This window comes from Bemisia tabaci, chromosome 6 (genome assembly GCF_918797505.1).
Source record: "Bemisia tabaci chromosome 6, PGI_BMITA_v3".
Taxonomy (NCBI): Eukaryota; Metazoa; Arthropoda; class Insecta; order Hemiptera; family Aleyrodidae; genus Bemisia; species Bemisia tabaci.
The window spans coordinates 33,369,684-33,397,323 of record NC_092798.1 but is presented as its reverse complement, the minus strand read 5'-3'; the positions used below and the strand labels follow the sequence as shown (position 1 = coordinate 33,397,323).

At 43.8% G+C, this 27,640-nt stretch overlaps 1 protein-coding gene across 3 annotated transcripts in view; it reads left to right on the top strand.

Moving 5' to 3' along the window:
- LOC109042662 (Dpr-interacting protein beta) overlaps positions 1–27,640 on the top strand; it is a 404,914-nt gene that overhangs the window by 101,651 nt on the left and 275,623 nt on the right. For all 3 annotated transcript variants that reach the window (XM_019059547.2, XM_019059546.2, XM_019059545.2), the window contains exon 2: positions 16,113–16,270. In XM_019059547.2, coding sequence (XP_018915092.1) covers positions 16,186–16,270 — 85 coding nt within the window. In that variant the 5' untranslated portion in view covers positions 16,113–16,185. The remainder of the gene's footprint in view (positions 1–16,112; positions 16,271–27,640) is intronic.

The following is a 27,640-nucleotide window of genomic DNA, read 5'->3' as shown; positions in this document are numbered from 1 at the left end:
GATACAGCCGTATCGACGTCCCAGTGCAGGAGGTCATCCAAGTCTGGGAGGCGGTTCGGAGCGATTGATGTTTCCTCAGGAGAGGAGCTACACCTGGGCAACCCCCGGGCCCTTCCGACGGTTTGTCGGGCTCTCAGGCGTCCATCCGAAAAGCGTGGCGATTCCTCACCCTGGATCGGCTGAGGCTGGTTGACGATGGTAGCCGATGGCAAGGCTGTGGAGGTAGAAGCCTCTGAGGTAGAAGCTTCTGAGGTAGAGGTTGCCGAGGTAGAGGCTTCTGAGGTAGCGGCTGTGGAGGTAGAGGCTTCTGAGGTAGCGGCCGGTAAGGCTTGCTGGATTCCGGGAGAGGTTGGTGGGGGACATTGGATGTCCCCAAAAGTCACGCTTCTTGCCGGAATTCCTCCTGGCCCTTCGTGCAAGAGTGTATCATGTTTTCGCCCGCGATTTGGTGCCGCGCAGCGTTTCGGCGAATTACAGAAGGCCAAGCTGTGCGTCGACAGGCAGTTTGGGCAACGCCCCCGCTGGCGTTGCGCGACCCCTGCGTTGATAGGGCGTGAGGCGCAGCAACAACTCACATTGCGTAATTGTGTGTGGTGTGAAATAAAGCATGCCGAGGCCTCCGAGGTAGAGGCTTCTGAGGTAGCGGCTGTGGAGGTAGCGGCAGTTGAGGTAGCGGCCGGTAAGCATATTCCCAAACCCCGCGTGGATTGTGAAAAATCTAGTCTGTCCTCAAAATCGTTAGCCGCTGCCTTCTGAGCCCTGCCGCGGTCGGCATGGGCCTCTTCAGCAAGTGGCCTTGGGCACTGCGGCCATCCTCTCTCCTTTCTCCTTTCTCCCGTCTCGCGTCTCGCCGCGCCGTCTGATTGTCTCTTCAACCCTTCGGAATGAATGGGGGTGACCTCGCGGTCCACTCTTTTTGTTTTCCGGAAAATATCTTCTTCCTCCTCAAAACAAGCCCTTCGCAGAGTTGTCACATGTTGAGTGCATTTTGAAATGCACCATTGACTTGTTCATGAAAAACCGTGATTATTCGATCCACTTGGGACGATTTTTTCAGGTCAGAGTCAAGTCATACCCTGTCTCTTCCGAGATGGATTTCAAATACCAAACATCGATGATATTGATGCAGGCGGCATGTTGCCTCCTAATTTTTCAGTGTCCAAGGGATGTTCGTGCCGAACAGCACGTGTTGTTACTCGGGATATTTGTCCAACCGATATGGACAACGGAAACGGGGAAAATTCCATGCTGCTAAGATTGTGCAACGTAGTTCTCTATCCGACTGTTTTGCTGTTTATTTTTCGTTGAATCTGCTCAGAGTTTTTCCTGGCGATTTAAAGGACATAAATCGACTGTGAATGAATTTCATTTGCAGCGAACGGTAAGAAAACTGCGCAATCGCAACAGCATGGCAAGCTCCATTCGCCCTTTTACCGAAAAAGTCCTCAAATTCTGCTGTTTCAAAAAATTCAACTGAATAAATAAATATTACATCGATTAATTCGTGGCCAAAACTGTTGAGAAGAAATCAGAGGAAGGGCATGAAGGTTGGACGGAGATGAGAGACTACCTGAGCCGAGCCGGTGCGGAGGAGTCTCGGACCCGCACAAGGGGCTTCGGTTGGGGTTTAAACTGGATTTCACAATCCACGCGGGGTTTGGGAATATGCCTCCCGGAATCCAACAAGCCTTACCGGCCGCGAATTACAGAAGGCCAAGCTGTGCGTCGACAGGCAGTTTGGGCAACGCCCCCGCTGGCGTTGCACGACCCTGCGTTGATAGGGCGTGAGGCGCAGCAACGCCTCACATTGCGTAATTGTGTGTGGTGTGAAATTAGGCATTAAGTAATATATTGATAACACTAACACTAATGTGATCAAGTCCTGGTCACTAAGCGGAGAGCTCGAGAACAGCGATTTACTGAAAATAATAGGATTTTACTTCGGCATTTTAAGGTAAGTTCCCTTATTCTACTCAGCGCGAGGACATTTAAATGCCCTTATTTTAATCGGCGTGAGGACATTTAAATGCTGAACTTACTTGCAATATAGTGTCGAATCTACCTGAAAATGGTAAAGTTTACCCCCCCAAGCCCCCCGGAACAACCCACGAGGTAAGCGAGCCAACATTCACTCGCGGAGCGAGTGACTGGGGGTTCAGGGGGCGAAGCCATCGGCTAGCGGCGCTAGCGAGCGTAGCGAGCTGAAGCAGGTAGTCATTTGTTATTGACCACAGCCGATTCTGACTGCATAAGTGTCCACAGATGATTTAGATGGATAGTTAGTTCTTTATTCAATAAAACAAGTTTAACAAAAAACATTAATCACTACGAAAACACGTTGCCAAAAGAAATTTCTTGTGTGGCAAGAGTAGTAAAACTAATAAAATTGAACAAAATACAGAAAGAAATATCTTACTTTGCGATAGGCTTTGCTGCTTTAATAACAGTCTTTTGGATCATATAACATAGTGGCTTCAGTCTTAGTTTCATTAATAGATGCTATAAAATCTGAACTTCGGCGACAAAAGATAGAACAAAGATAAATTATGAATTATGGTAAGATTTTGAGGAACACATTGTATGAGAAGAGTTAGGATGAATTCTTAAGCCGTTCTCTGAGTAGCTTGGGAGAACCCAACTTGCCCTCAGTGATCAACCTACGCCTAAAATCTTCAAGGAGTGATTTGAACTTCTCGAAGATTTGGCGTTTCTATCGTTATACTATTGATACATGTGTTCCATGCCTCACTCCCAAAACATCGAAGTTATTATTTTTTAAAATTTCCATTTTCTTTCAACGAAGTCGGGTTTTTCATAGAAGAGAGAACGAAACGGTCCTAAACATTGACCCAAACGAATCAATAGTAAAATCAAGACTTACACTCACACATGTAACATCTCCTTTCTCGGAAAAGCATGTACGGTGCCTTTCCAGCGAAAAAAAATCGATGGAATTCGGAAATGAAATGGTTTTGGTTTCCGATGTTTATGCTCCAGAGATGCAAAAGAAGTCGCCCGGTGTTCGATCGGCTGCACTGGTAAAAAAAAAACCTCTTGGTTCAAGAGTGCAGTTTCTGTCGCCGGATTTAAGAGTCTGGCCTCTTGTTTCAAGCGGATTTTGAATTGAACCAATGCAAAATCCGCTTGAAACAAGAGTTCAAGACTCTTAAATCCGGCGACAAGAAACTGCACTCTGAAGTCAATGCACCGCGGCATTGGTCCAAGAGGTTTTTTTTTACCAGTGTGGAAGAAAATACGCGGGAGAATGAGATGGGTTACACACGTTACCCAACGAACGGGGCCTCTTCCTTCACCTTTGCAGGAGTCTCGGCGAGCGTGCGAGTAAACAGATGCACGAGCGATCTAATGATTCCCGGCCCGGCGGAAGTGGCGAGGAGCAATCTCTCCTGCCCGCGGGAGTGGCGTCTGTCGGCGAGCGTCGCGCCGCCACCGCCGCCGGTCCCGAGCCCGCGGCGGGGCGAGACGTGCACTCAAACTTTCCCCATCAAACAGCTTTAAAGCCGAATTTTCAGACAGCCCTCTCCCCCCCACCCCCCGGGTCCGTCTTCCCGCCGTAGTGCGGTCGCGTACCCTCCTGCTCCCCCGACCGTGGCCGCGGGAGTGCAAGTCGTTTTTGCTCTTTTCCTTCTCCGAGCTGCTCGTTCTACGCAGAGATTCCGGATTCGTGTAGGGTTTGCGTCGAGAGGTACGCGGTTCTTGGTGCCGAACGCGGCAGTCATGGCTCGAGCTCCGCCTGAAGGTGACTCGCAGACTCATTAAAGAGTTCGAACTCGAGAAGTCCTCGATAGCCCCTCTCTCACCCATCTATCTCCCTACGATGGACTTCTGAAGCGACGATTTTTGGTATTTTATTGAAGATACTTCTACTGTGATTGTAATTATTGTATTGAATGATAGTAATGATTGTATGAATGTACCAGTGGCGTGGCGTGAAGGATCGATTATCGATATCTCGCCATTTGAATCTATGGAAAAGAATCTATTGCTAAGGTGTTCGCTACGATCACCCTGATAATCGATCTTTTTTCATAGGTTCAAATGGCGAATCAATCGATATATCGCAAAGCACGCCACGCCACTGGAATGTACGAAGTATGTTCGCAAAATTTCCAATAACACGCATACGCGTCAGGACGAAAACATCTCATTACGTGAGTTGAAATTCGGACGAAGATCACCGTCAGAAGTGGGTACATGGCACTTGAGATACTTCTCATGTCATATTTGGCGACGATCAGTGGCTCGGCGTGCTTTGCGACATATCGATTGATCCGTCATTAAATCCATGGAAAAGGATCGATTTACATGGTGTTCGCAACGAATCCCGACCAATCGATTTTTTATCATAGCTTCAAATGGGGAAATATCGATAACCGATCATTCGCGCCTCGCCTCGCGCCACTGATACCATTAATAACTATCGAGGGGGATGGACTTGTCTCTCTCGTTCTGTTCTCGCGCGCCGGGAAAGATGTTACATCATGGCGGTAAAGCTGCGCCGATATCCATTAATTTCATTCACCGTCGGCGGGAATATGGGTTGCAGCGTTTTTAGCGCCGGTATCATAATTCATGCAAAAGACTTGTCGGGAGATGATTGGGATGGGAGTTTTTTCGTCGCAGCCCTCTATGTGCCCGTTACGGCTCTTACGGATCCCTTGAGTGATGAGCAGGTGGAAGAAGCCTCATCTCGATGATGGCTCTCTAAGAGATCCAATTTTGACGATCATGCACAGCCTATGTTGCGTGCACTCGAGCCCTGAATTTTTGCGCACGGTTTGTAAGTTGGAAGTTTTTTCTCGGTCTATGGGCGCAGCTCCAACGGCTGAACAGACTGTCTCGCATGAACTGGAGAGAAGTAAAGTCTAAAGATAAAATTTGAAAATTTACTTTAAAAAAATTTGAACTTGTAAGGTTCAGAAGCATCAACCTATAAAGCTTCCTCTTTCTTCACTTGACCTTTTGTGCTGTTTATCGTACGTACCACCGCTCTTCGCTTGGGCAGATTTTTAAGTGGTCCGGGAGACGACCCCCCCCCCCCCGGACTAAACCCTCCCTGACTGAGTTCGAACCCTGAATCAGGCCGGCTGTAATGCGTTGCAACTTGCGTGTTTCAGCCGCTTCTTTACATGGCGCGGAATCGAATCCTAGGATAACTGTGCAGAATCAGTCAGGAACTCCACCACTTTCAAGACTTAACCCCGAAGAGAAACCGTAACTCCGATCGAGCTACTTCCGTACCCTTGGTGGGATGAATCCCACCTTATTAGCATCTGTACATTTCCCCCGTATTACCCACCACCTATAAGTTTGATCTCTGCTAGCTTAAACTTAATCAAATATTTTAACCTATACTCTAAAATTACACCGTGCATAATATCACCTATAACCTAAATCTTGTCTTTACAAACAAGATCCCCTCACCAAGAGAACGGATGTGAGAAAAAACGAACAATCCTCGGGGCATGATTATTCGTCTGAGCGTGCCAGCACAAAATCTTACCTTCTTAACATTTCTGATGTGGTATCCCAGACCGCGCACTGATCCTTAAACACCTTATTTTGCAGACGCCCAGAATCGTTTTATTTCCTCATACTCAAGGGAAACAAATTTTAACCCCTCAAATTTCTGTAGTCCTTCGTATCAAATTGGTGTGCGGCATACGACACGGAAAATCTGGGTGCTGTTGAACCGGCCCACAAGGTGCACCTTTTGAATTGCATGTGTTGAACGGCGACCATTAGGACCTTCCTTTTTGTCACCTATTATGACATCTCCACTGAGGAGCATCGATGTACGGTACGAAGATTAGACCACCAGACCAGACAGGGTTGGAACTAGAAATGAACGTCACCTGAAGTATCATCAAAATCTTACTTAGAGAACGAATCATACACCGGGAGTTCCAGAAATCAATTCTTGAACGGGATAGAAGCAAATGTATTAACACAGATCAAATAGATTCTACAAACGACGCTATTCGTATTTGTCATTAACCTATGTTTTAATTGAAAACACCTATCTTCTTTAGCAGTTGATTTTCAGACTTTCCGTTGAGTGATTCGCTTGCGTCCAGAAATTTTTAAGAGGAAACATCTTTGCACTGTGTTTGAATTCGTACCTTGATGACCAGCGGCTCATTCAGGACCCTTAAGTTCGGACCTTAAGGTCCAACTTCCTTGACGAATAGAACTGGGGGGGATGAGGTTGGTCGCTTATCGTAGCGGGTGGAGCGCTTAAGCGGGGGAGCCGGGGCTAAGACAAGAAGACACGAGAGCCGAGACAAGTGGCTTGATTAATAACGTACCGTAACCGCAGTGACGCATCGATGTATCCACAATCGAGGACGATCGGGTTTCGGCGTTTGCGGTCAACCACCCCCTCCCCCTCGCCTCGCCCCTTCCGTTCGGGGTCACCACCGCCGCGGTACAATTCGGCGCCCCTTCCGATGGAAAGGCCCACCAATACTCTGACATGATCCCTGGGAATCGAGAATTTAGATGGGCAATGGGGCTCCTATGCGAAATTTTGGTGCGCGCTCACGTCAGAGGAGCGGCGAATCGAAGAATCGGCTTCATTATGTTTTTCAGTATTGGACAGGTGAAAATTGAAACGAAAGTTAAGCTGCAGATCCGTTTGTAATTTCCATTTTTTCCTGCAAAAACAGTGAAATTGAATCGTTAAATGCGATTTCTTTGAGTCATATATCCGTGCGTCAAAACTTGGCCCAAAAGTTTGAAGTGTCAACGGGTATGCACTGAGAAAAACTATGGCTTATAAACTATTAGTGGTAAATATGAACACCACTAATAGTAGTACCTCTACATATAATAGCACATATACTTAGTTATGGTCTCTGTACCTTATTAGGTACAGAGACCTTAGTATGGTCACAGACCGAGAATCATTAGTTTATTTACGACTATATAGGTGTTCCATATTTACCTCTAATAGGTTTATAAACCATAGTTTTTTCTCAGTGTGCTTCAAGCTCGGGGTCTCTTGGTCTTTTCGTTGACTTGCTGAGATCTCCTTTATTTTGTGACGGCAGAATCAGGATAGGGGTCGTTCCTTAGACACTTAATGCTGTTGAGTGGGGAGACCGTGGCGGAGGGTACCTAGAATGGACCCGTGAAATCTACTTTTTGCTTTGTTCACTTTTTGAAAAAGGAAAGCATAACACATTTCTAGATAAACTATAAGAAACACAAAACAATGGGTAAACAAGGCTAACAAGCTTTCAGCTAAACTAAAAAAATCAAAAAACAATGGGTAAACATGGCTACAAACAGAGAAAAAAAAAAATAGAAAACCTGGGACGTTTCGGGGTGGTCCCACCCCCCCCCCCCCTTGACCAGGAAACGAAAATAAGATTAAAAATTAAATTATAAAAATCAAGAAACCTTTAAGCCCGTTTTTGGTGATTTGCGGTGGTACGGTTATCGGAGGTGAATGGAGGTTTAAGGGTCCTCAGATTTTTATAATTAATTTTATTTTATTTTTTTTTTTTGTTTCCTGGCCAAGGGGGTGGGGGGGGGGGGGTGGTTTGAGACCACCCTGAAACGTCTGAGGTTTCTTTTTATGTCTCTATTTTTAGCCTCGTTTCACCCATTGTTCTGTGTTTTTTCAAGTTGAATTATTTGGGCTATGTCTTGGTATTATCTTTATTTCCAGATAAATGCTCGCACACCATATTTCATCAAACCGCAATTTTCCCCGCTTCAATCACCTCTGTGAACCTCAACTTTTTCAGGAAACCACCCACGTATTCTGCCCTCGTTCTTATCACGTATTTTGCGAAATCAGTTGAATCAGTCAGCCGAAGAAATGTCTGCACATCGCCCAGGCCCGTGGCATGGGTTTACACCCCTGAGCGAAGGTTAATTCAACGGTGGAACTCAACGTCAACTGAAGAAGAGGGTCGGAGGAGGCCGAGGTGAAGCAATTTCCATTCACCGACGCAACTGCCACTCCCGCAAGTTGAGGAATCAAAGCCGAGCTCACGTGAACCACGATATGAATATTTGCGCTTTAAAAAATGTATCGCAATAAAAATAATGGATAGTGAATCATGGGGTCTCGCACTTAGCAGCAGCAGTCTACCGCCAGCGTTGCCGAGCCTACCTGCAGCAGCAATGTCGTTTCGAAGGGTGATTCCGTTTTGGCTCCTACATGACCCTTTTTGCTTCCGTCCGAAAACCTGGTTTCCTCTAGAAGAGCAGTTTTGACTCAAGGTCAAACATTTTTACAGGACTTGCCGTGAATGTTATTGTTCACAGGGCTTGCTGATTTGGGTACACTGAGAAAAAACTATGGTTTATAAACCTATTAGAGGTAAATATGGAACACCTATAATAGTCGTAAATAAACTAATGATTCTCGGTCTGTGAACCATACTATGGTCTCTGTACCTAATTAAGGTACAGGTACCATAACTAAGGTATATGTGCTATTATTATATGTAGAGGTACTACTATTAGTGGTGTTCCATATTTACCTTTAATAGGTTTATAAGCCATAGTTTTTTCTCAGTGTAGAAGGGTATTAGATCCAAAATCCAGCCTTCTACTGATTTTCCTTGTTCCCATTCGACACTCCTGCTAACTATTCGTTTCCCGGTCGGTGCCAACGGCGACGACTAGTTCGGATAGTTAGAGTGGAGGACGTGTCTGTTCAGTTGCGATCTCAACGAGGTCGCGGGTGGTCAGACCCGTCGTCACAGAAGCAAATATTTTTTGCTTCCGACCAATAAAATTGCTAATTTTAAAGGAAACTGTAAGCGCGCTGGTTCTGTTTTGCTAAATGCGATCCAATTGATCTTGGAAACTAGGCGTCATAGGTCGTAAGATTGTGGGGGCGAAGCCAACCTTCTTACTACGTCGAGTACGTAGAGTCGTAATGAGAGCGGGAGAGCTGATACCATGTTTTGGACGACGAGTTCCGAGCCCAGTGTGCGCCGAGCTTCGGTCACTTTCTCGATACATTTTTTATCCAAAATGGCGATGTAGAATACGTAGGAATTCTTATCCTCTTCGTTTACGTCGGATGACCGGGTCCCCGTGTATTTCAAACTATCGATAATGTATCGAAAAGTGCCCCCAGCTCACCCAATCACATTACGACTCTATGTGCTCTACACGGCCAAATGGCTTGTAATTGGCACGAGCTTTTAGGGTTCTAGAACCAGTCATTTCAAGTGCGCTAACACAGTCATGCTGCTCCAGCATAGTTTTCGGCTTTAGGGGAAATTTCCTCACCTATATGCGTTTAAATTTCTCGCCATCGCTGAACGTCCTCAAATATCAGTATCTGCACTAACCTCTATTTCCCACATCCGTCGGGAACCAAAAATGTGCCTGCACTGGAAAAATAAGTAGCTTGAAACAAATCAAAATCAGCTTGAAGCAAGCTGGAAAAAATCTTAAATTTGCCGCCAAGAAACGTTTAGCTTGAAATAAGCATGGCCGTGCTGCTTGAAATCAGCTACCCGGTGGAATCTTAATTATTTTTCGTTTAATGCTCGGATCCAATACTAAATACTGAAAGTTTTATTCATTTTTCATAAAATTCCGTAACGTAGGAATAAAACGTTACTGATTCTTCGACATGGATCATGTTGAAATCGTCGTGCGTTGCCGCGGGTTTTGTTCTCGGTTTGCAGCACTGTTAAAATGCGCGGCTTTTTGAGATCTCCTGGAATGACTTGAGAATGTAGGAATGTATAAACTTAATGCCCGTGTCGAAAATTAAGGCGGAATGGTTACAATCCAATGGAAACTTAATTCAAGAAGTTGGCTGTTAACTTAATTTAAGTCTAATTTTTTCAGCTATTTCCAAGATTCGTGTCATGCTTGAAACCAGGAATCTTGAATCGAGTATACATTATCTTGAATCAAGAAACAACTTCTTAGAATTAGCAGCCATGGTGGCTTGATGTAAGACTTAGCAGGTTTGACTCAAGATTTTTGCGCCGCTAAAATCAAGCTAGCAGGTGATCCAAGCTATAAGGTAGCTGCAAATAAGAATCTCGAATCTTGAATTTAGCAATAAATTGCTTGTTTTAAGATAAAAATTCTTGAATCAAGCTGATTTTTTCTCAAGATTCCGAGACGGCTTGACCGTAGCAGACTTTTTTCTCCAGTGTGAGGAGAGGGGCCCATTTTTTTGACGGGAGTCAAAACGAACAGAACGGTTGGGGCACATGAGCTAAAATGGCAACTACGGTTTCGAATGGTGTTGAAGTCCCGGAAGGGCCTCTCGATATCTCTTTACATAATATCCGGTTTTTTTGTCAATAGATATACTACGATTAACTACAATGGCCGGGTGTTCTCGATGTACCTTTTGAAGTAATCTCATTTACCCTGTATTATCACGCTCCTTAGATGGTGCTTCACACTAAATTCCGTGGCAATTTTGGACTTATCATGTTTATGTTGACGCTGTATTCTGCAGTGGAAAATGAATGGCTGAGAAAATGGCACGAGGGACCACGACCTTTTCTGGGTAAATGGTCGAAAAACCTGAGGAAGGATGAGAGAGAGTGGCAAACTAGCCAGAGATAAGAACTTAACTAACCTGGATACCCCCCCGCAAATATACTGAGGCGGCTGCTAAAATCCGAGGGCGCGACATCCAGACCGCGAAAAGGAAAGATAGCTCATAAGGAAAGGTCAAACGAGCCCTCAGATTGGTTTTCTGGGGACCCGAGTAGTAGCCTCTCTGTGTCAACGTCCAAATGCAGGAGATCATCTAAATCTGGTTTAAGACGCAGTTGCGCGGCGAGGCAGTCTCAGAGGATGAAGATGGGCTGTAGGGCGGGGCAAGCCTCCTGCCCTTACCGACGGTTTGTCTTGCTCTCAAGCGCTCACCTCACATGGCTCGTAGTTCGCCGTTGCTCCGATTGACCTCGTTGCGGCGCTTGGACAATTGGACATGCGTTATGATTGGAAGCGGTTCTGGCTGAGGCGTTGGCTGTGACTCTGGACGTGGCGCTGGATGCGGCTGTTATTTTATTGAATTCTCATATGCATTTGGAACATCAGAGACCCATCATCAGCGATGTATTATATAAAAAACACTACAGTGAAGATCGTTATCAACATAAAAATCGAATCATTCTGAAATCAGGCAATTAGTACTGTGGTGCGCGCACTGTACTATGTACATTTTATATTTATAAATAACTCCCATTTTTGCCTCGATTTTGTAGCCTTGGCACCTCCGTATAATTTGGTGTGAAATGGCGGGGTGCTGGTTTTGCTCGTGTCCCTGCATCATTAGAAACATGTAAAATATGTAAATTACTCTCATTTACAGTGTGGTTGGAAACTTCAATATGTTTTTGTATATTAGAGCTATGCATTTTTAAATGCTCCTTAAATTGGTTCTTAAATGACCGTTCAGTTTTCCCAATGTAAATACTATCACAATCATTGCAATCTAAAACACCAGAGCGGTTAAGATCTCGATTTGGGCGAATGGAATTGTTAGGCTTAATCAAATTTAAAATGTTACAATTAGTTTTGAAGGCAGGTCTATATCCGCATCCGGTGGCCCTCTAAAGGGCCGTTTTCAAAGAAAAAACTCAGAGAGACATTAACTTCAAACTTAAAAAAACTAAATAAACTGAAAAAAGAACTGGTAAGATTTAAAAGAAGAAACAATACAAGATAATAAAACGAAAAGTATCACTGGTTGGACTCAAACATGTTGCTTTATGCGGACTTATACAGGTTTTGACTTGGACTTCAGGAACTGGACTCCGCCGAGGAGGGAGGTGTCGGAAAGATGTGCCGTGGCTTCGGAGCGTCGCAGTGACTAGTGTAGTGCGACAGCGATCGGAGAGTCGTCCTCTTGATAGCTGCATATCGAGGTGGAAGAAGTATTCCATTTTCGTACAGATACATAAATCCTTCCTCCAATGGAGTAGATGTCCCCTTCCTCCATTGATTCTAATATTGGTTTGATTTTCTTAAAATGGCATTCGGGCATGAAACCCTCAATATCTTTCTCTATTGAGACCAGACGTAACTCAGGATTTACGAACAGATGGGAGTGTATTTGCAACTTATCTGGTAGCGCAGGTGTGGCGGCGACAGCTGCGGTACCACTATGTTCTTTAGATTATTACCCCACTTCTCTTCAGTCGTTCTGTAACATTAAACAAGGAATGTCACTAAATATGGTGTTTTGACAGCAAATCCCGGATCAAACCTCCCAAGACTTAAAACTAAATACAACTATTGTTACTCCAGGCGAATTTATCGGTTACTTAGACTATGATACCCTTGTACCTTATTAATGGGTTAGTGGCATTTTTATTACTTCCTTATTAATATATACGTGAAAAACATAAAAATTAATCCATTCCGTTTCATGATAATTCAAAAATGCTGCTTCATAGATGAGGCGGCAGGTCCGTCTGGATTTGCAACTGAATGAAGGGCTCCTACTGATACTCCCCCGCAGGAATGAGCGGGGGTGCATCCTCACGAACCACTCGTTTCGTGCGTTGGCGCGGCCGAGGCCGCCGGGGCTTTGCCCTCCACCTCTTCACTTGCCCGATGTGACTCCCTTCAGGTCCCTCCGGGAGTCGACCAACTGTGAGGGCGATGGCTGGTTGGGTAGTGGGTCGATTGCTTGAACCTGCCGGCGCACTGGTAGTGGTCGTGTAGGAATTCTGGCTGGAACTTCTTCAATTAACGCAGACAATTTCTCCATCTCCTCGTCTAGGGAAAGTTCCCTCTCCTTTCCTCCCTTCCTTTTTATTTTTATTTTGTTCCTGGGGCTTTACTATTATATGCAACATCCTTACCCTGGAGAATCTCGTGTAGGCTGTATACCTTGGTGCTCTTCGCATTAATTTCGATTGGTCTGCCCTGGGACCGTATCACCGTCTGAGAGGGGGGGGGGGGGTACCTCGTGGGTGGGTGGTTCTCGTGATTCTAGAAATAAAATATAACTAACAAGTATGACAAACAGGGTCACGGCCCTAGTCAGAAGTTAGAAGAAGAAGAAGAAGAGACTTGTCTGTAAAAAAAAGAAACGATGCACAGATGATGGTATCCCAGCGTCGAAAATACCGTTAATTGAAGTTGTTAATGTTGTTTCACAACTTAAAATTGTTATAAAACAATAACATATAAACAGATGGTATCCCAGCGTCGAAAATACCGTTAATTGAAGTTGTTAATATTGTTTCACAACCTAAAATTGTTATAAAACAATAACATTATAAACAATAACTCTATTTCATGAATGACCGACGGTGAAGTTGTACACCCTCCCATTGGGTTCTGGAAAATGTTCAATGGTTCGATCGATGTTCATATCTTCTTTACCGCTTCGACCTAATTTCATTTAGCGTGAAGATGAGCAACAATGACGTGACCCCGATCGACCCCCATAACTGAAATAATAAGGTGGTTAGAATACTTGGTCATTACACCAAGGCAGCTCGAATGGACCACTAGACAAGGTGCGAATTTAAGCATTCTGATACATGTTTCTTAACCAGAATTTCACGTAGAACACGATTCGCGCAACGAAAATTACTGAAACCAACTCCTAACGAAGTTATTAACACTTTTATTTCACATTGGTTACGAGGAATTTGAACTGCCCGCTCACAAGAAACTCAAAGCTCTACGTGAGTCAAATCGCGCACTACAAGGGTTTCAGCAAGCTTCTCAATCGAGCAATGTTCATTTCCCACATGTGTTTTTCAAACTATAAGTAATTTGCTATAGCTGAGCCAAAGCGTCAAGATTGAGGCTGCCAGATTTTTTTTATCGCAGAGACTTTCATGATAACGTTTAGTGCACGATGTGAATCACGTAGAGCATTGAGTTTTCATGAGCGGGTGGTTTCAATTCACGCACCAAGAATCATTAAATATCTTAGAAAGGAGTTGATTTCGGTAATTTTCGTTGTGCGCATCGCGTTTCACGTGGAATTTTGGTAAAGAAACATGTATCAGAATGCTGAAATTCGTTCTTACTAACTTCTGTCTTTTCTCACTCGTTTTCTTGACTGCTTTCTAGACGACCGTTGTCTCTTTAATAGTAAAAAAATAATAATAAAATCAGTGTTCCGATCCTGTCTGTTGTCCATTATAAACTTCAATTCCAACAAACTCTCAAACGAAATTTCAGAGGTGAGCGCGGCAACTCGGGCGTTTTCTCGAGGGTAGGTGTGAGTCATCCCCCCCCCTCATCCGCCCCCCCCCACTCGTCGCGAAGAAAAACGGAACGAAAACAAGGTGTAATCAACTAAAATGTTTTGTTTGTCGACTGCCGTCCCAGCAGTCTATTCCTCACTCATACGTGGCGGGACGCCTCGAATCTCCCGAGTCCCCTGGAGATGAAATCCGTACGATTTGAAATCGGGGTAGCGAGGTTTGAGCTTTGCACCGCTTACGGGCGAGTGGAGGGGGGAGGGGAGCCGTTGTCATTTTCTCGCGGTTCCCCCTGTCACGGCCGCGCATCATTTATTTCACCCCTCGAACTTTTTTCTCATATCCGAGAGTATTTATAATCGTAGCGTTTCGCTCCTCCCGAGGCTCGATGGATCGGAGGAGTTGACTCGCACTGCTTCAGCATTATCTCGAAGCTGCTTTCGTTAAAGTGGTCAGTGTCCGTTTTTCATCCCCGATGAATGTTGTAATATTTGCGCCGGGATTTTTAACAGTGTAGTTAAACATTTGCGAATTAAGGCTAATTTCAGTGCAGACGATTTGTTCTCTTTTTGAGAAGGATGGATATCTCTGGGAAACTGTGCTTGGCAACTCTCCAAGGAGTGCATAACTGGCTTCAATCTGTTGTACAGGTGGAACAGAACGGATATTCCAATATTTTGTCACGTTTCCCTGTAATGTAGTACGTATATAATAAGTCTGCTCGTTCTCCGCTGGCAGCTAGTCCGGGCAGCGTAACGTTTCCATCTCATTTGAACTTAGAATGTCAACTTTTCCGGTTCCGTTATACTCTATTGGTGCCGATATGTACTTGGCATAAGTATTTGCCAGGAATTCCTGCTTTGCATTGAATCGGTCATAGTCGGCTTGCAAATCGTTAACAAAATCATAATTTGCCGGAATGAACAGATCGGGAATCGAGGCGAATTTGCGTTGTTGTTGACAAAACCCCATTCTGCGGCTGGTAGAGGCGAATGATCGTAAAAACGTTTCCGGTATTGTGCTGGATTATTCACGTCATTTAATGATTCGACGGTTTTACGGAGGTTGAGAATGTGTATATTCTCCGGTCGTGGTACGAACCCCTCTTCAACGACGGTGTCTTTGCGCAAACAAGGTACGAATTGAACTTCACGATCCGAGTATATTCCAGTTGCGCGGACTGCGCGAGTAACTGGGTCTGGCAGGATAGCATGACTCAAAACGACATTTATTGAATCAGCCGAGAAGCGTGGCCAGAATGAGAATGCATTATCGTATGGTAAGGTTTGTTCGCGCTGTACCATAGTATATTTTGTCGCAGCTGCGGCAAGAGCAATGCAATACAAAGCGTATGTATCACCAGTGGGCGGAATCTGTTTTGCTGGTCTTTGATAGATCGCGCTCATAGTTATGTAGGTGCCAAAACCTTGACCACGACTAGTGGTTGGTACTACGGTGGCTCGTGGTGCGTTGACTGTCTCTCGTTGTTTTGATGCGGACGATTGATCTTTTACGCCGGGCAAGAGGCGATTTTTCAGTTCCTCTGCTACACGATCAACAAATTCTCAATTCTTCGAGATGTGAAATTAATCAGCTCTTTGCTGCTGATAACGGCCACGACTACCAGATTGGTTTCCGCGTGGCTGAGTCCTGGGGACTCGGTTTGGCTTTGTGTATTCCAACTCCTCTTCGGGTTCGGGTGGGGGCGGTGCTGAGCGTCCGCCGCGTCCTCCTCGTGAACGGAAGTTTCTTCTCATTTTCAAAATATCTCTGTAGAGCTTTGGCCAAAAGTTTTAGAAGGCAAGACGTAAGGTTTGGTCTTACCCCCAAGTCTGTAATCAGTAACCTGGAACTAAAAAAACCCTAGTTTAACGTTTGAAAATCTAATTGTTACTTTTGTTCTGTTCGCAGCAGTTGGAATAACGCGATGAGGCGAAAGTACGGCCGCTGACATGCAGAGTGTGTGGGAAATGATTCGGAGCTAATGCCGCCCACCATGAGAGTGGCTCCGATCCCCTTAAGGTGCATCTTAGTCTGCGTCTTATTCGCCCTCAACGTCGAGTTTGCCGGTAAGTTTTTCTTCGAAAAATCTCGACCAATCCGTCTTTTTGCATCCGACTTGCGTCCCGTCTTCGAAATTGGGACCATTACACGCGTCCCTTCTGGAAGGAGGGACACCACTGGCGTCATGCAGTAAAGTTTTAATTTTATTTCGTCTTGATAAGTCGTTCAACAGTCTCGTACTTTCAACGCCGAAAAAAAAGTTACGGGCTATACGGACGTAAAGTCCGTTGCGAAGGGAGCAGGACGTTCGCGCAAACGCCCCCCTTTCGAGACGGGATTGCGCCAATGTGTCAAAGCAATAACAATACTTTTTTGTAAATTTATGAGTTTCAGGAAACTTTCAGCTGAGACTGGATGTAAAAATTGGTTTGAAATATCCAAATTGAGACTCGTTACATAGATTTCAGTTTTTTTTTTTGCTAGCCTTACAAGAAATGAAATTATCTCGTTTTCTTTAGCATCGTTTGCAAAAAATAAATAATATAAATTATTAGGGGTCCTTATGTCTCGATCTTGTATGGTCGTTACATCCCGATCTCTTAAGTTTAAATTATTGTTTACGATTCTGAAGTCTGTGCTAGAATGTCACCGGTTTACGTATCATGCCGCTCTGTAATTCTAACCATGACCTCTTGGCCACTTGCAAGGCCGGGGGTCCACGGTAACATGATTTTAATACCAATCATCCACACTCGAATCCTTTCGTTTTTTCTAAGCTCTCGGCTCTCGCTACAATGGCTTGCCCTTTCATCATCTGAGTCCTGGAGTGAGCCGTCCAGGCGTTACCTTTCCTCTTCCTCCTTATCATGTAGGGGGGGATTAGGGTTCAGGCTACATTTCTCTCACATCACAATTAAAGCAACTAGATCCCGTCACCGTTGAAAGAATCGTCCTTTTGAATATATCATGTCAAAAGTTATTCCTGATAATGAAAAACAAGCAGGAAGCTCCAACGCATTGGCGTCGGAGAGCGGCTCTGGGGGCAGTAGTTGTAGTCAAGAATGAGGGCCTAGACACATTTTGTCATTGATGTACAATCCGACAACTGTCGATTCATGTTTTGTAACTTAGCAGATTTACGTAGCCGGTGTATAAATGTGTATTGGGCTTTGATATGGCGAATACATGGCATTATCACTTGTTGTATACTTTTAATTTTGAAAGCTCTTTGGAGGTCCGCTTCCTAAAAAATCTCTGGTTGATAAGTCGTTTAGCGAGGCTGCAAAAAATTTGCATTTTTATATCTGAAAGTGTAGGTATTGGTTTTTTGTATAATTGTTTTTTTGGATTGCTGGAAAAGTAACGCATACTTCTATAATTTAGGACTGAGTCAGGGAAATATAAGGTTCGTTAAATAGTAAATATTCCTAGTACCGTGTGACACTATTGTTAACGAAAAGTTTTTGCAACTTGTCAAAGAGGTTGTTGAATGATCTTCGAATAACTTTTGATGAGCTAGAGGTAATGGTTCTATCTGCAGCTCGTGGACTTCTGTACGATATTGTCCAGAATCATCTAAATTTTCAAAAAGTGTCCGCTTGTTCGATACCCAATTTGCTCATTCATGCATACAAGGAGAAGCGCATGAAAGCTTTAGCAGACATTTTGGAGATGAATCAAGAATTAGATGAAGAATTTATGACTTAAATCACGGCACCTTAATCACGGGATGACCTTAATTACGGCAACTATTTATTGTCCATGAGATGCAGATGGTTCCATTTCCCTAGCTCATCAAAAGGTATTCGAAGATCAATTTCATCAGCCACCCGTACGAACCACGTTTCTAGTGACCCGTACTTGCTTCGCACGTATGAAACATACAATCAGAGAAAACAGAATTCATCTTACAATAATCAATAATCAGTAGGACATGAATCGTTGCGATGTATAATACGACATTATAATGCGGCATTACTATTGTAATTCATTTTAATGGATTAGGGGCATTATAAATCATTATTGCCACGTCGGAATGAAATGTTGTAGACTGAATTGAAAAGCATGTTGGCAAAATTTATTATAAAAATAGTATAACATGTAGGTACATAACATAAAGGTAATACAAATTAAATGATTAGAGCGTGTATATTTCATTACATTATAGGTATATTACAATCATTTTTGTCATTGTTGGAAATTTTGATAGTTTGAAATTTGATAGTTGATAGTTGATAGTTTGAGAGTTGAAAATTTGGTTATTTTATTTAGTTAAGGTGATTCGATAGACGCCATATTTTGTGTCAGAATGGCATGCGACATATCCCATCAATTGGTTCCATTTTTTCATTTACTCATCATTTTTCTCCAATTTTAAGTTTCGCAATTCTGTTTTCAGGAGACTAAAGCACTCACTTATCAATTTGTATATTTATATTGAGTTAAGGGTAGAGACGTATTCCTCACCGGAATTGAGGAATGGAGGTGTTACAGTAAGCGACGATCAACGCTACGATACTGGAAGCCAGTCTTCCGATATTAAATCCCTAGCGGGGAAGAAAAAAAATGCCTAGATTTCGCTAAAAATCCCTAAATCCCCAGATTTGCTCAAATATACTTAAAAAATCCCTAGATTTTGCAAAAAGCGCCATTTTTTAACGAAGAATCATGATGTCATTCGATGTAGCGATTTGCAATATTTAAATCTGATTGGCTCGTTTGAATTTTGGCGCTCTCTGAAAGCAGTGCTAATCCAGACCAATAAAATGAAAGAATATTAGTTGATTTCTTATTATTAACAGGTTGAATGCAGTTGAATGTCAAGTACATCGAAGGACGCAATCGTTTTAATTTCCGGCTTATTTGCGGGGAAAATAGTGTTGCCAAAAAGGCCTACAAAATATAGATGAAAAAATGTTTTCGATTGTCGAAGCTAAATTTTTGAAATTCTATAAATACATTGAGGCTTTAAAAATAAAAAAGAAGAGCAAGACACTAGTGAGGAACTCTTGAACTATAGGTTAATGAGCTATAGATTGTGCATAGAAATTGCCAGTCTAAAGTTTCAAGAATGAGAAAATAATCAGCCCATGAGTGGGTCCAGAATGAGGGAGAAGGAAAAGTTGAAATAATTTTACTGGAAGGAGGGATAAATGAGGTACTCACCGAATTTATTCGTACAGAACATTCAAAAATCCCGTGAAAAAACAGCTCACAAATAAAAGCAAATTGCCATAGAAACTTCTTCACGAAATCACACACACAACGAAGAACGAGGCGCTACAGACGAGTCCGTCCAGGACAAGTTAAAAAATTCCCATGAGCCGAGTGCCGTAGGTTAAGGGCCCGTTCGCCAAAACTAATCGGAACTGTATGAATGAATTGCTCCTTTTAAAAATCAAAACAATATCGAATTGCGATATATTACACAGTTAAGATAGGGCTATGTCCTGTCGTAAGCGGCGACATACAGTCGATATCATTTCAATAATCGCCCCAATGGCCACGATAGTTGTTAGACGTTTACGGTTTCCCTGGTAACCTTTGTTTGCTATCAGCTGATATCAAGTAATATGACTAGGAAGCTCCAACCCAGTAGTTAAAGCTTCCTTAACCGCGAAAACTTTAAAATTCAAATTTTCAAATTTTGAACGTAAAGTACATTTTTTCCATCACGAGATAAAAGCACAAACAAGTTTTGAATTGTTGACTGTATCACCATGATTCCAAAAATACAATACACAACATAGCATTGACTAACAATAAAACAGTATGCAATAAAATAAAGTCATGACAAGGAACATAGCCGAAAATGGCGCCGATTCCCATCAACCAACGCGCGGTCTCTACAATGTAACATGCTGCATTGATACTCCCCAGCTGGGACCGTCCGGAATAGCAGCTCTAGTGCAAGCACCAGAGCCGCTAATAATGACGGGAGATAAATTCGCTGACGCTGCATGCCGTTTCCGTAAAAAGAAGGACCCGGCGGTGATTGGCGGCTCCTTCCTGGCTTGATCCCGTCATCGACTTCCTCTTAGCCGGGAACTGGAGTGCCGCTAAGAGCCAGGCCAATTTCGGTTGGAGCCCGGAAACCTCCCCGCTGGGTTCGCCGTGATTAGCTCGGGTTTTGCACAAGTATCAGTTACATCAACGCCGTCTTCCTCACAGCGATCGATACCGCCTTTAACGTTAAAAGCGTTACGTTCACTCCACCACTACGGAATTTCAACAGAAAATCCTGAGCCTGAAATCACTCGCATCATTTTCAAGTGCAAGATGTTAAACTGCCAAATTTTTATTCCATCTTGGGCCCCTGAGTAGAATACTTCCGGTCAATTATCGACTCGGATATCCAACACCGGTTTAACAAAGAGGCACTAATTCACATTTCCCAAAAAATCGAATTACGCATGAGTGATTTTGAGTTTAACCAGTCATTCACAGCCCATAGAAATTGTCATTAGTTGAAACATGGACTCGAAGTTGATTTTTTCAAATGCGTTTATGGTGGAGTAAAACTTCCAACCTCTTTTCCTGATTTGAACTGAAAGCGTCTTGGTGCGTTCTCGTGAGACGCGGTCTACAAGTGGTTACAACATGGTGGATGATGTATGTACAGGGGTATTCAAAAGTCACGCACCACTGGCCATAACTGTAAGTTCTAAATCTAATATCATATCGACTTGCAGTTAAATACGTTTTTTTCTCGTATTGAGGGGGAAACATTGTAAGGCACTTTCCAGTTTTTGATTCCCTTGGGGGGGAGGAGGGCGGTAGGCAACTCAAAATTTTCAAATGGCCACCCCCCCTCCCCCTCATGGCCAGTGGTGCGTGACTTGTATTTAACGAAGTAAAAATGATAAAATAATTCAATGTATTCGACTACCTACACGATGTCAACTCAACAAGCAAAAGATGAAAATATAACTGACAAATGTCGAAAGAGCTACGCACTTTCGACATTTCCCCGATTTGACAGGTTCTGCTGTTGCTTCTGCGGAATAGTAGTTTTTTACTGCATACTATAGTCCAATTTAATAGGCGCACTCGAATCTCGAAACTAGTGTGTAAAAATATTATCCAATTGCGATGGGCGAGAGATACTCGACCGAAATTAAAGAGCGAGCTCCCTCGTCATCGCTAACATAGAGTTTGAAACTCCAGCACAAGCTAAAATAGTTTATGCATAACGGGACGTTGCTGAATTTTCCTCTTCAAAGCGTCACCGTGCGTCTCGCAGAAAGTCAGAAATCTGATCATTGAACTGATACTGGGAAAGTCTAATCGCTAGAACGTCATTTCATTTTCATAGCACGTTGGGCAAGACAGTAGGAAATCACAGGTTTGAGTTGAAGATTCTACTAATCGATTCACCGGCCGATGTGCCCTACTGGCTCTTCTTCTGTTTCTTTTCCTCTTTGCTGGGGGGGGGGGGGGGAGTAGACGGAGGAGAAGTCTAGAGATTAGAAGAACTTGAAAGGGTAACAGAAGGAGAGGCTGGACATTTAGAGATGGGAGAAGAATAAGAACAAGAAGGAACTGACAAAAGGGGAGTTGGCTTATAGTTTGGAATATGGGGAGGGGTGTCAACGCGATACTCTGGGGTTTTGGGAATGGGCCTTGGAGGGGTTCTCGCTTGGGAGGTGCTTGGTACATCAATTTCAGAGGGAAGTTTCTCTACTCGGCTGTACTAACTTTCACAAAGTTGAAATCGATACACCATGTTCGATGACAGAGAATTGAGCGTCTAAAAATTTCAGAGTTGGCGTTTTTTCGTTCTCAGCGACTTTCAGATACTGATTTTTCATAGTCTTATTTTTTTTTTTTTTTTTTTTTTTTTTTTTTTTTTTTTTTTTTTAAATGCTTTATTAGATATTTAGAGATATATATATATATGAGTCGCTTTTATAGCGCTCTTTGGCGCTGTGCGACGCCTAATCGCCACAAAGCTCGGTCTTCCCACAGGTCATCAGGGAGTTGACAATCTCTTATCTCATTTAACACCCCCTGTCGCCAACCTCTCACTGGGCGTCCCCTACGTCTCCTCCCAGGAGGAACCAAATCAAGCATCTTTTTTGGCAGCCTCTCTTCCGTCATCCTATTGACATGACCATACCAAACAAGTTGTATGGTCATGACGTCGAACACGATGTCATTTTCGACTTCCATTATCTGACGCACTCTATCATTACGGACCCGATCTCTCCTAGAAATTCCAGCTGACCTTCTCCAGAAATCCATCTCCGTTGCTCTTAGCATATCCTGTGTCCGTTTCTTCAGCTGCCAAACTTCACATCCGTATGTTAATATACTTTTGACTACAGCGTTGTATATCCTCCTCTTGTTATCTTTGGAAATCCGCTGATCCCAGAGGATTCCATTTAACATCGCTATAGCCTTCCTTGCTAAGGTGTTCCGTTCCCTGATAGCTTGATCCGTCCTTCCATCCTGGGTCAACCGCACTCCCAAGTACTTAAAGTGCTCGCAGCCTTTGATCTGCTGCCCATCCTCCAACTCAATGCTTTGCTGATCACCGCCAAAAGTCATCTTCTCAGATTTGGATATGCTGACTTCCAGACCCCACTTCCGATACTCTTCTACTAGCTTGCGCATCATGTATTCCGCGTCATCTTGATCTTGAGCAACCACCACCTGGTCATCAGCAAAGCACAGAGTAAACAGAGTTTCGAGATCACCCAAGGGGACACCCATACCAGAGCATTTCTTTTTCCATTCTTTTAGCACGCACTCGAGATAAATTTTAAATAATGTTGGCGACAAACAACATCCCTGTTTTAAACCCTTAGTAACATAAAATCCCGCTGACAACCCCCCATGGCACTTAACTTTGGTAAAACTCCCTTCATAAAATCGCTTAACAGCGTCAATCAACCCCCCGTTAAAATTCGATTTTTCCAAGGCCTCCCAAAGTTTCATCAACGGCACACTGTCATACGCCTTCTGGAGATCCACAAAAATTAAATGCAGTTCCTGAGCTACGGCCATTTTCTTCTCAATGACCTGGACAATAACAAAGAGATGATCTATCGTAGACCTGCCAGCTCTAAAACCAGCCTGTTCCTCTGCTTCGTGACCCTGCCATTCGTCCTCGATCTTCGCTTTCAGTATCTTCCCGTACACTTTGCTTATTGTCCCGGTCACTGAGAGCCCCCGGTAGTTGTTACAGTCGTCCTTCCTTCCCTTCTTTTTGTAGATGGCCTTGATGAGACGCTTGGAAAACCATTTCCCTGTATTGGGTGACGGCTTGCGTACTCGGTTTCGGCAGAAACAGGATTCTCTGCTTTATGCAGATCTGCTCGGAGAAATCGCAAATGTTGTACCCTAGGTCTGAGACCTGTTCAACCGTCTGTTGTAATCGATCTTCTCGGATTATCATTAAAGCGCTCAACTGATTTCGAGCATCTCTACTTTGGGTTGCAGACATATAGAGATGTCGCTGGATGGCAGTTACGAGTTTGTGCTGATCTTCGTCCTCCATTTCGGAAAACGCTCTCTTTCTACCCCTTCTCAGCGATCGGTCCAGGTTTGGTCTATAGAACATGACCTCACGAGTTGGGTCAACATCCATTATCTGATACGCCAGATCGTTTGCGTATGTGGAACTGAATTTATTCGTGTCTTTAAGACAGATGTTGACTGGGGGGAGTTCAATTATTTCATCCATATTGATTTCGCCTACCTCACACTCCATAGGTGGAGGAGCCTCATCTTGTTGTGGGGACTGAGGCTGGTACTCTCCTTCATTAGAAAGGATTTCATCAAGGTCGTTGTCTACACCTTCTGGCAAAATCATAGGCTCAGCTGGATCATAGGTGGGAAAACTTTCTTTGAAAGTTTGCGCGTTCAGCGTCCTTTGAAACTCGAAAGGCGTCTGATCGTCGATCTCCAAATCTCCGATCTCCTCATAGACCTCATAAGTTATCTCATAAGTATCTTAAGTTTAAAAGAACTAATCCAATGAAGCCCCGGAACCGCCTGTGGGCATTACATCGGGGGGTTTAGGGGCGAAGTTATTACTATTATTACCAACTATCTTACAAGAAAATCTTTCATAGTCTGCTCTGAAAAATGTATATTTTTCGACCTGGATAACGCTTGAATATTTATATAACTTGTCGGTACAAGGTATACTGAACCGAAAGAAGAAAACCGCAAAATCGGATGGTCATCCGTTTCCCTTGAAATGGCCAAAAATCGGTATTTCCAACGAAATACTTCGATTTTTCCCTTTTCCCGTCGCTGTTTCGAGCACTTCCGATTGCAATTTCGAAATTTAGTTTTTGCGCGCAGATGCTTCTATCCATAAGTGTTACTAAACCGTAGAAAAGTGGAAATCGAAAAAAAGCCGAGTTGGTGTGTTTTCGAACTTACTGGTTCATTTGGCAGCGTTGTGTCTCCGATACGACGTTCTTGCTCAGCGCCGGAGACCCGGAGGACGCGCATCGCGAAAAGAACCAGTGGCGTGGCGTGAATTGCGATATATCGATTGTTATGCCATTTAAACCTATGGAAAAAGATCGATTATCAGGGCGTTCGCAGCGAACACCTTAGTAATCGATTCTTTACTATAGCTTAAAATAGCGATATATCGATAATCGATCCTTCACGCCACGCCACTGCAAAGAACAACGGACGCGGCGCCGAAGACGTTAACCGCGTTTTAAATCGAGTTTGGGGCCGGAGCGCGGGGCATCGTCTCACTTACAAGTTTGCACCGCACGGAACTCATTTGAATAATAAGTAATTCCGGATGAAAGGGAAGAAGCAAATAAGATGAAAAAAGTAAATAAATAAATTCAAACATGAAAGGGAACCTAACGGCTCGGCCGAGAACTTGCGAGTTGACTCAGGTGATCGCGGTGAAACTTTTTCCTTTAGAAATTTCGTCCGTCTCGCTTGCGCCCGTCCCTGCCGAACGCAACTCCGTTTGGACCCCGGTGGCCGTTCTCGCCGGTTGGCAACAGTCGTGCGGCGTGCTTCGCGGTATATCGAATGATCTGCCATTCAAACCTACGGAAAAGGATCGATGAACAGAGTGTTCGCAAGGAACATCTTCATAATCGATTCTTCACCGTAGCTTCAAATGCGGAGGCTTTGATTATCGACCATTCGCGCCTCGCCACTGGTTGGTAACGTTGAAATTGTAACAGTTCTGACGCAAGGGCGCAGCTCCATTAATTTGAACCCCGAAAGTTCTATGATGTAAGGAGCGGAAGGCTCTCGTGGAAATTGAGATGAGCCCCTGTGTTAAAGAATGGTGAAATGTGTGCGAAACATTCGAGCCATGATGCGCCGATTCGATTCTTTCATGTTGATTTGTGTGGAAGGAAAACGATGCTCCCAACTATTATGTGACAACTAAGTGTAAATGCGTAATCGAAGAACTCCACAATCTCGTTCCGCGCGAAATGAAATACTACATCATCTGACAGAATGCAATGATGTAAACGGCTCGCAAGCGGTCGGCACGAAGAAAGCGTAAACGCCTTCAATTTTTGGGTATGCAGCATGGACATCCATCAAGCACGAATAGTTGTATCATGGCGTTTGACCTAACCGTGCTTGGATCGGGTCTATAGGAGTGGTCGGTAATCGTGCGCAGCGCTTCTGATATCACGGACATTCCTAGTCCCTTAACCTGTCAATAAATGTATTTCTCAAGCAATTTGTCGCGCAGAACTCAATTTTGATCGTATTCTTGATGAAAAATCTATCGGAAGATCCGATTTTATGCATAATGTCTTAGGATGCCCAGCTTACAGCATTCTTGGACCTGCTCGTCCCTCGCCAGCCCGCTTGCCGCCCCTTTCAATGCACCCAATTTAAGGTAGGCTCAATTTGCCATCTAGTCTCTCAGCACTGAGTTCCATTATGCAATTATCAATGTCTTCTTGCGATTTCATCTTTCCTCATTTTCTCTGCATCATAACCGGAGGACCCAGCTGACTATCTTCAGTCCTTTGATCCAGCTAGAAAAGGAGATGAACTGAGGCGGTACCCTTTTAGTGACCAGCACAGGGGCTATTGCCTTCATTTCGAGACAAGATTCGTCCATTTGCGGCGGTAAGAATTGTGGCCATTCCTCCGGAGCTTCGGCTAACCAAGCTGGACCGTTCCACTAAATGGAATGACTTGGAAGATCTGCGGGAGAGAGGAGACCGGGGAAAGCGCAGTCTGCAGCATTGTCAGCTGTGAACGTCAGTGTCGCCAGATGACGTCAGAGGGAAGTTCTTGGATGGATTCGACACGGTTGCCCACAAAGGTTGCCAGGACAGGCGTTACAGCAGAGCTGGTAGCCTGACCTGGAAATTCAGAGGATTTCCGAACACTAAGTGCACAACTACTTTGACGGGGAACCTGTTCGCCACGACCTTTACGGCAGGGGACTTTTTTTTAGAAAATGAGAATTTTTTTCAAAAAAACAAAATTACAGAAAAGTTTTCAAAAATACGAAGAGAAAGACAATATAAGAGGTAATACATAGCAGTTACAAAACAAGAGTATACAATTCATATCAGTCAATTTGTATCTCATAAGGTGGCTTATAATACTTGAAAGTTTAAATCTGTAATAACAGATAAAACAAGAGAGAGTACTATCATAATTTTTGGGATTTGGCAGGTGCAGAAGCCTTGAGCTTTAGGGCTTCCCCGGGGTTTGGGGTTGGACATGCCTCAACAGAAGGCTGTTCATCCCATGAAACTCATACCAACTTCATATTCAATTTGGAGTCTGGGAGAAGAAATAGAACTGTCTTCAATTTTACAAACCTTTCGTACTATTTCACTAGCTAGTTTTGACTTGCCGCTAGGATTCAAATGTATAATACCCGAGCTATTATAACAATTTGCATAAAAAACTTCTGTGAATCATTAACTTCAAAGTTAGGTAACTTCAGCGAATCCAGAAATGTCAGGTCTATAGAATTTATCAGCTTGTTTAGTTCCGGTTTGTCAAAACGCTGGAAGACTGTGGTAATAATAACAGGACAATTAATATCTTTTAGAAGGATGAGATTAAATTCATTCTTTAGGTCCAAAAGAGAGAGTCTGGTATTGAAGCAAGTGAAGATCTAGATCCCGGAAGGGAAGTAGTCCTGAAAATGACTGTTTTAATGGTTATTTGATGCTATTAATAGGCGGTCTGAAGCGACTTTCTCCTAGAACAACTGAGAACAAAGAACCACGGTAAATCGCAGATTTAAGTAGAACGCAAAAGTGGGTACGAAAGAGTATCAAGAAAGAAAACCGAGTTTTGAGACTTCCAATGGAACCACAGGCAGCCCAGGCATTGGTCCAGCAAGAGACTGTTCCCCAGTTAGCCCTTGTTAAAGGGAGGCCGTTGCAGTCGTTAGGCATTTATGGTGCGTGGTTCCTGAAAGGAAACACACACCAACTTAGCACGGACTGATG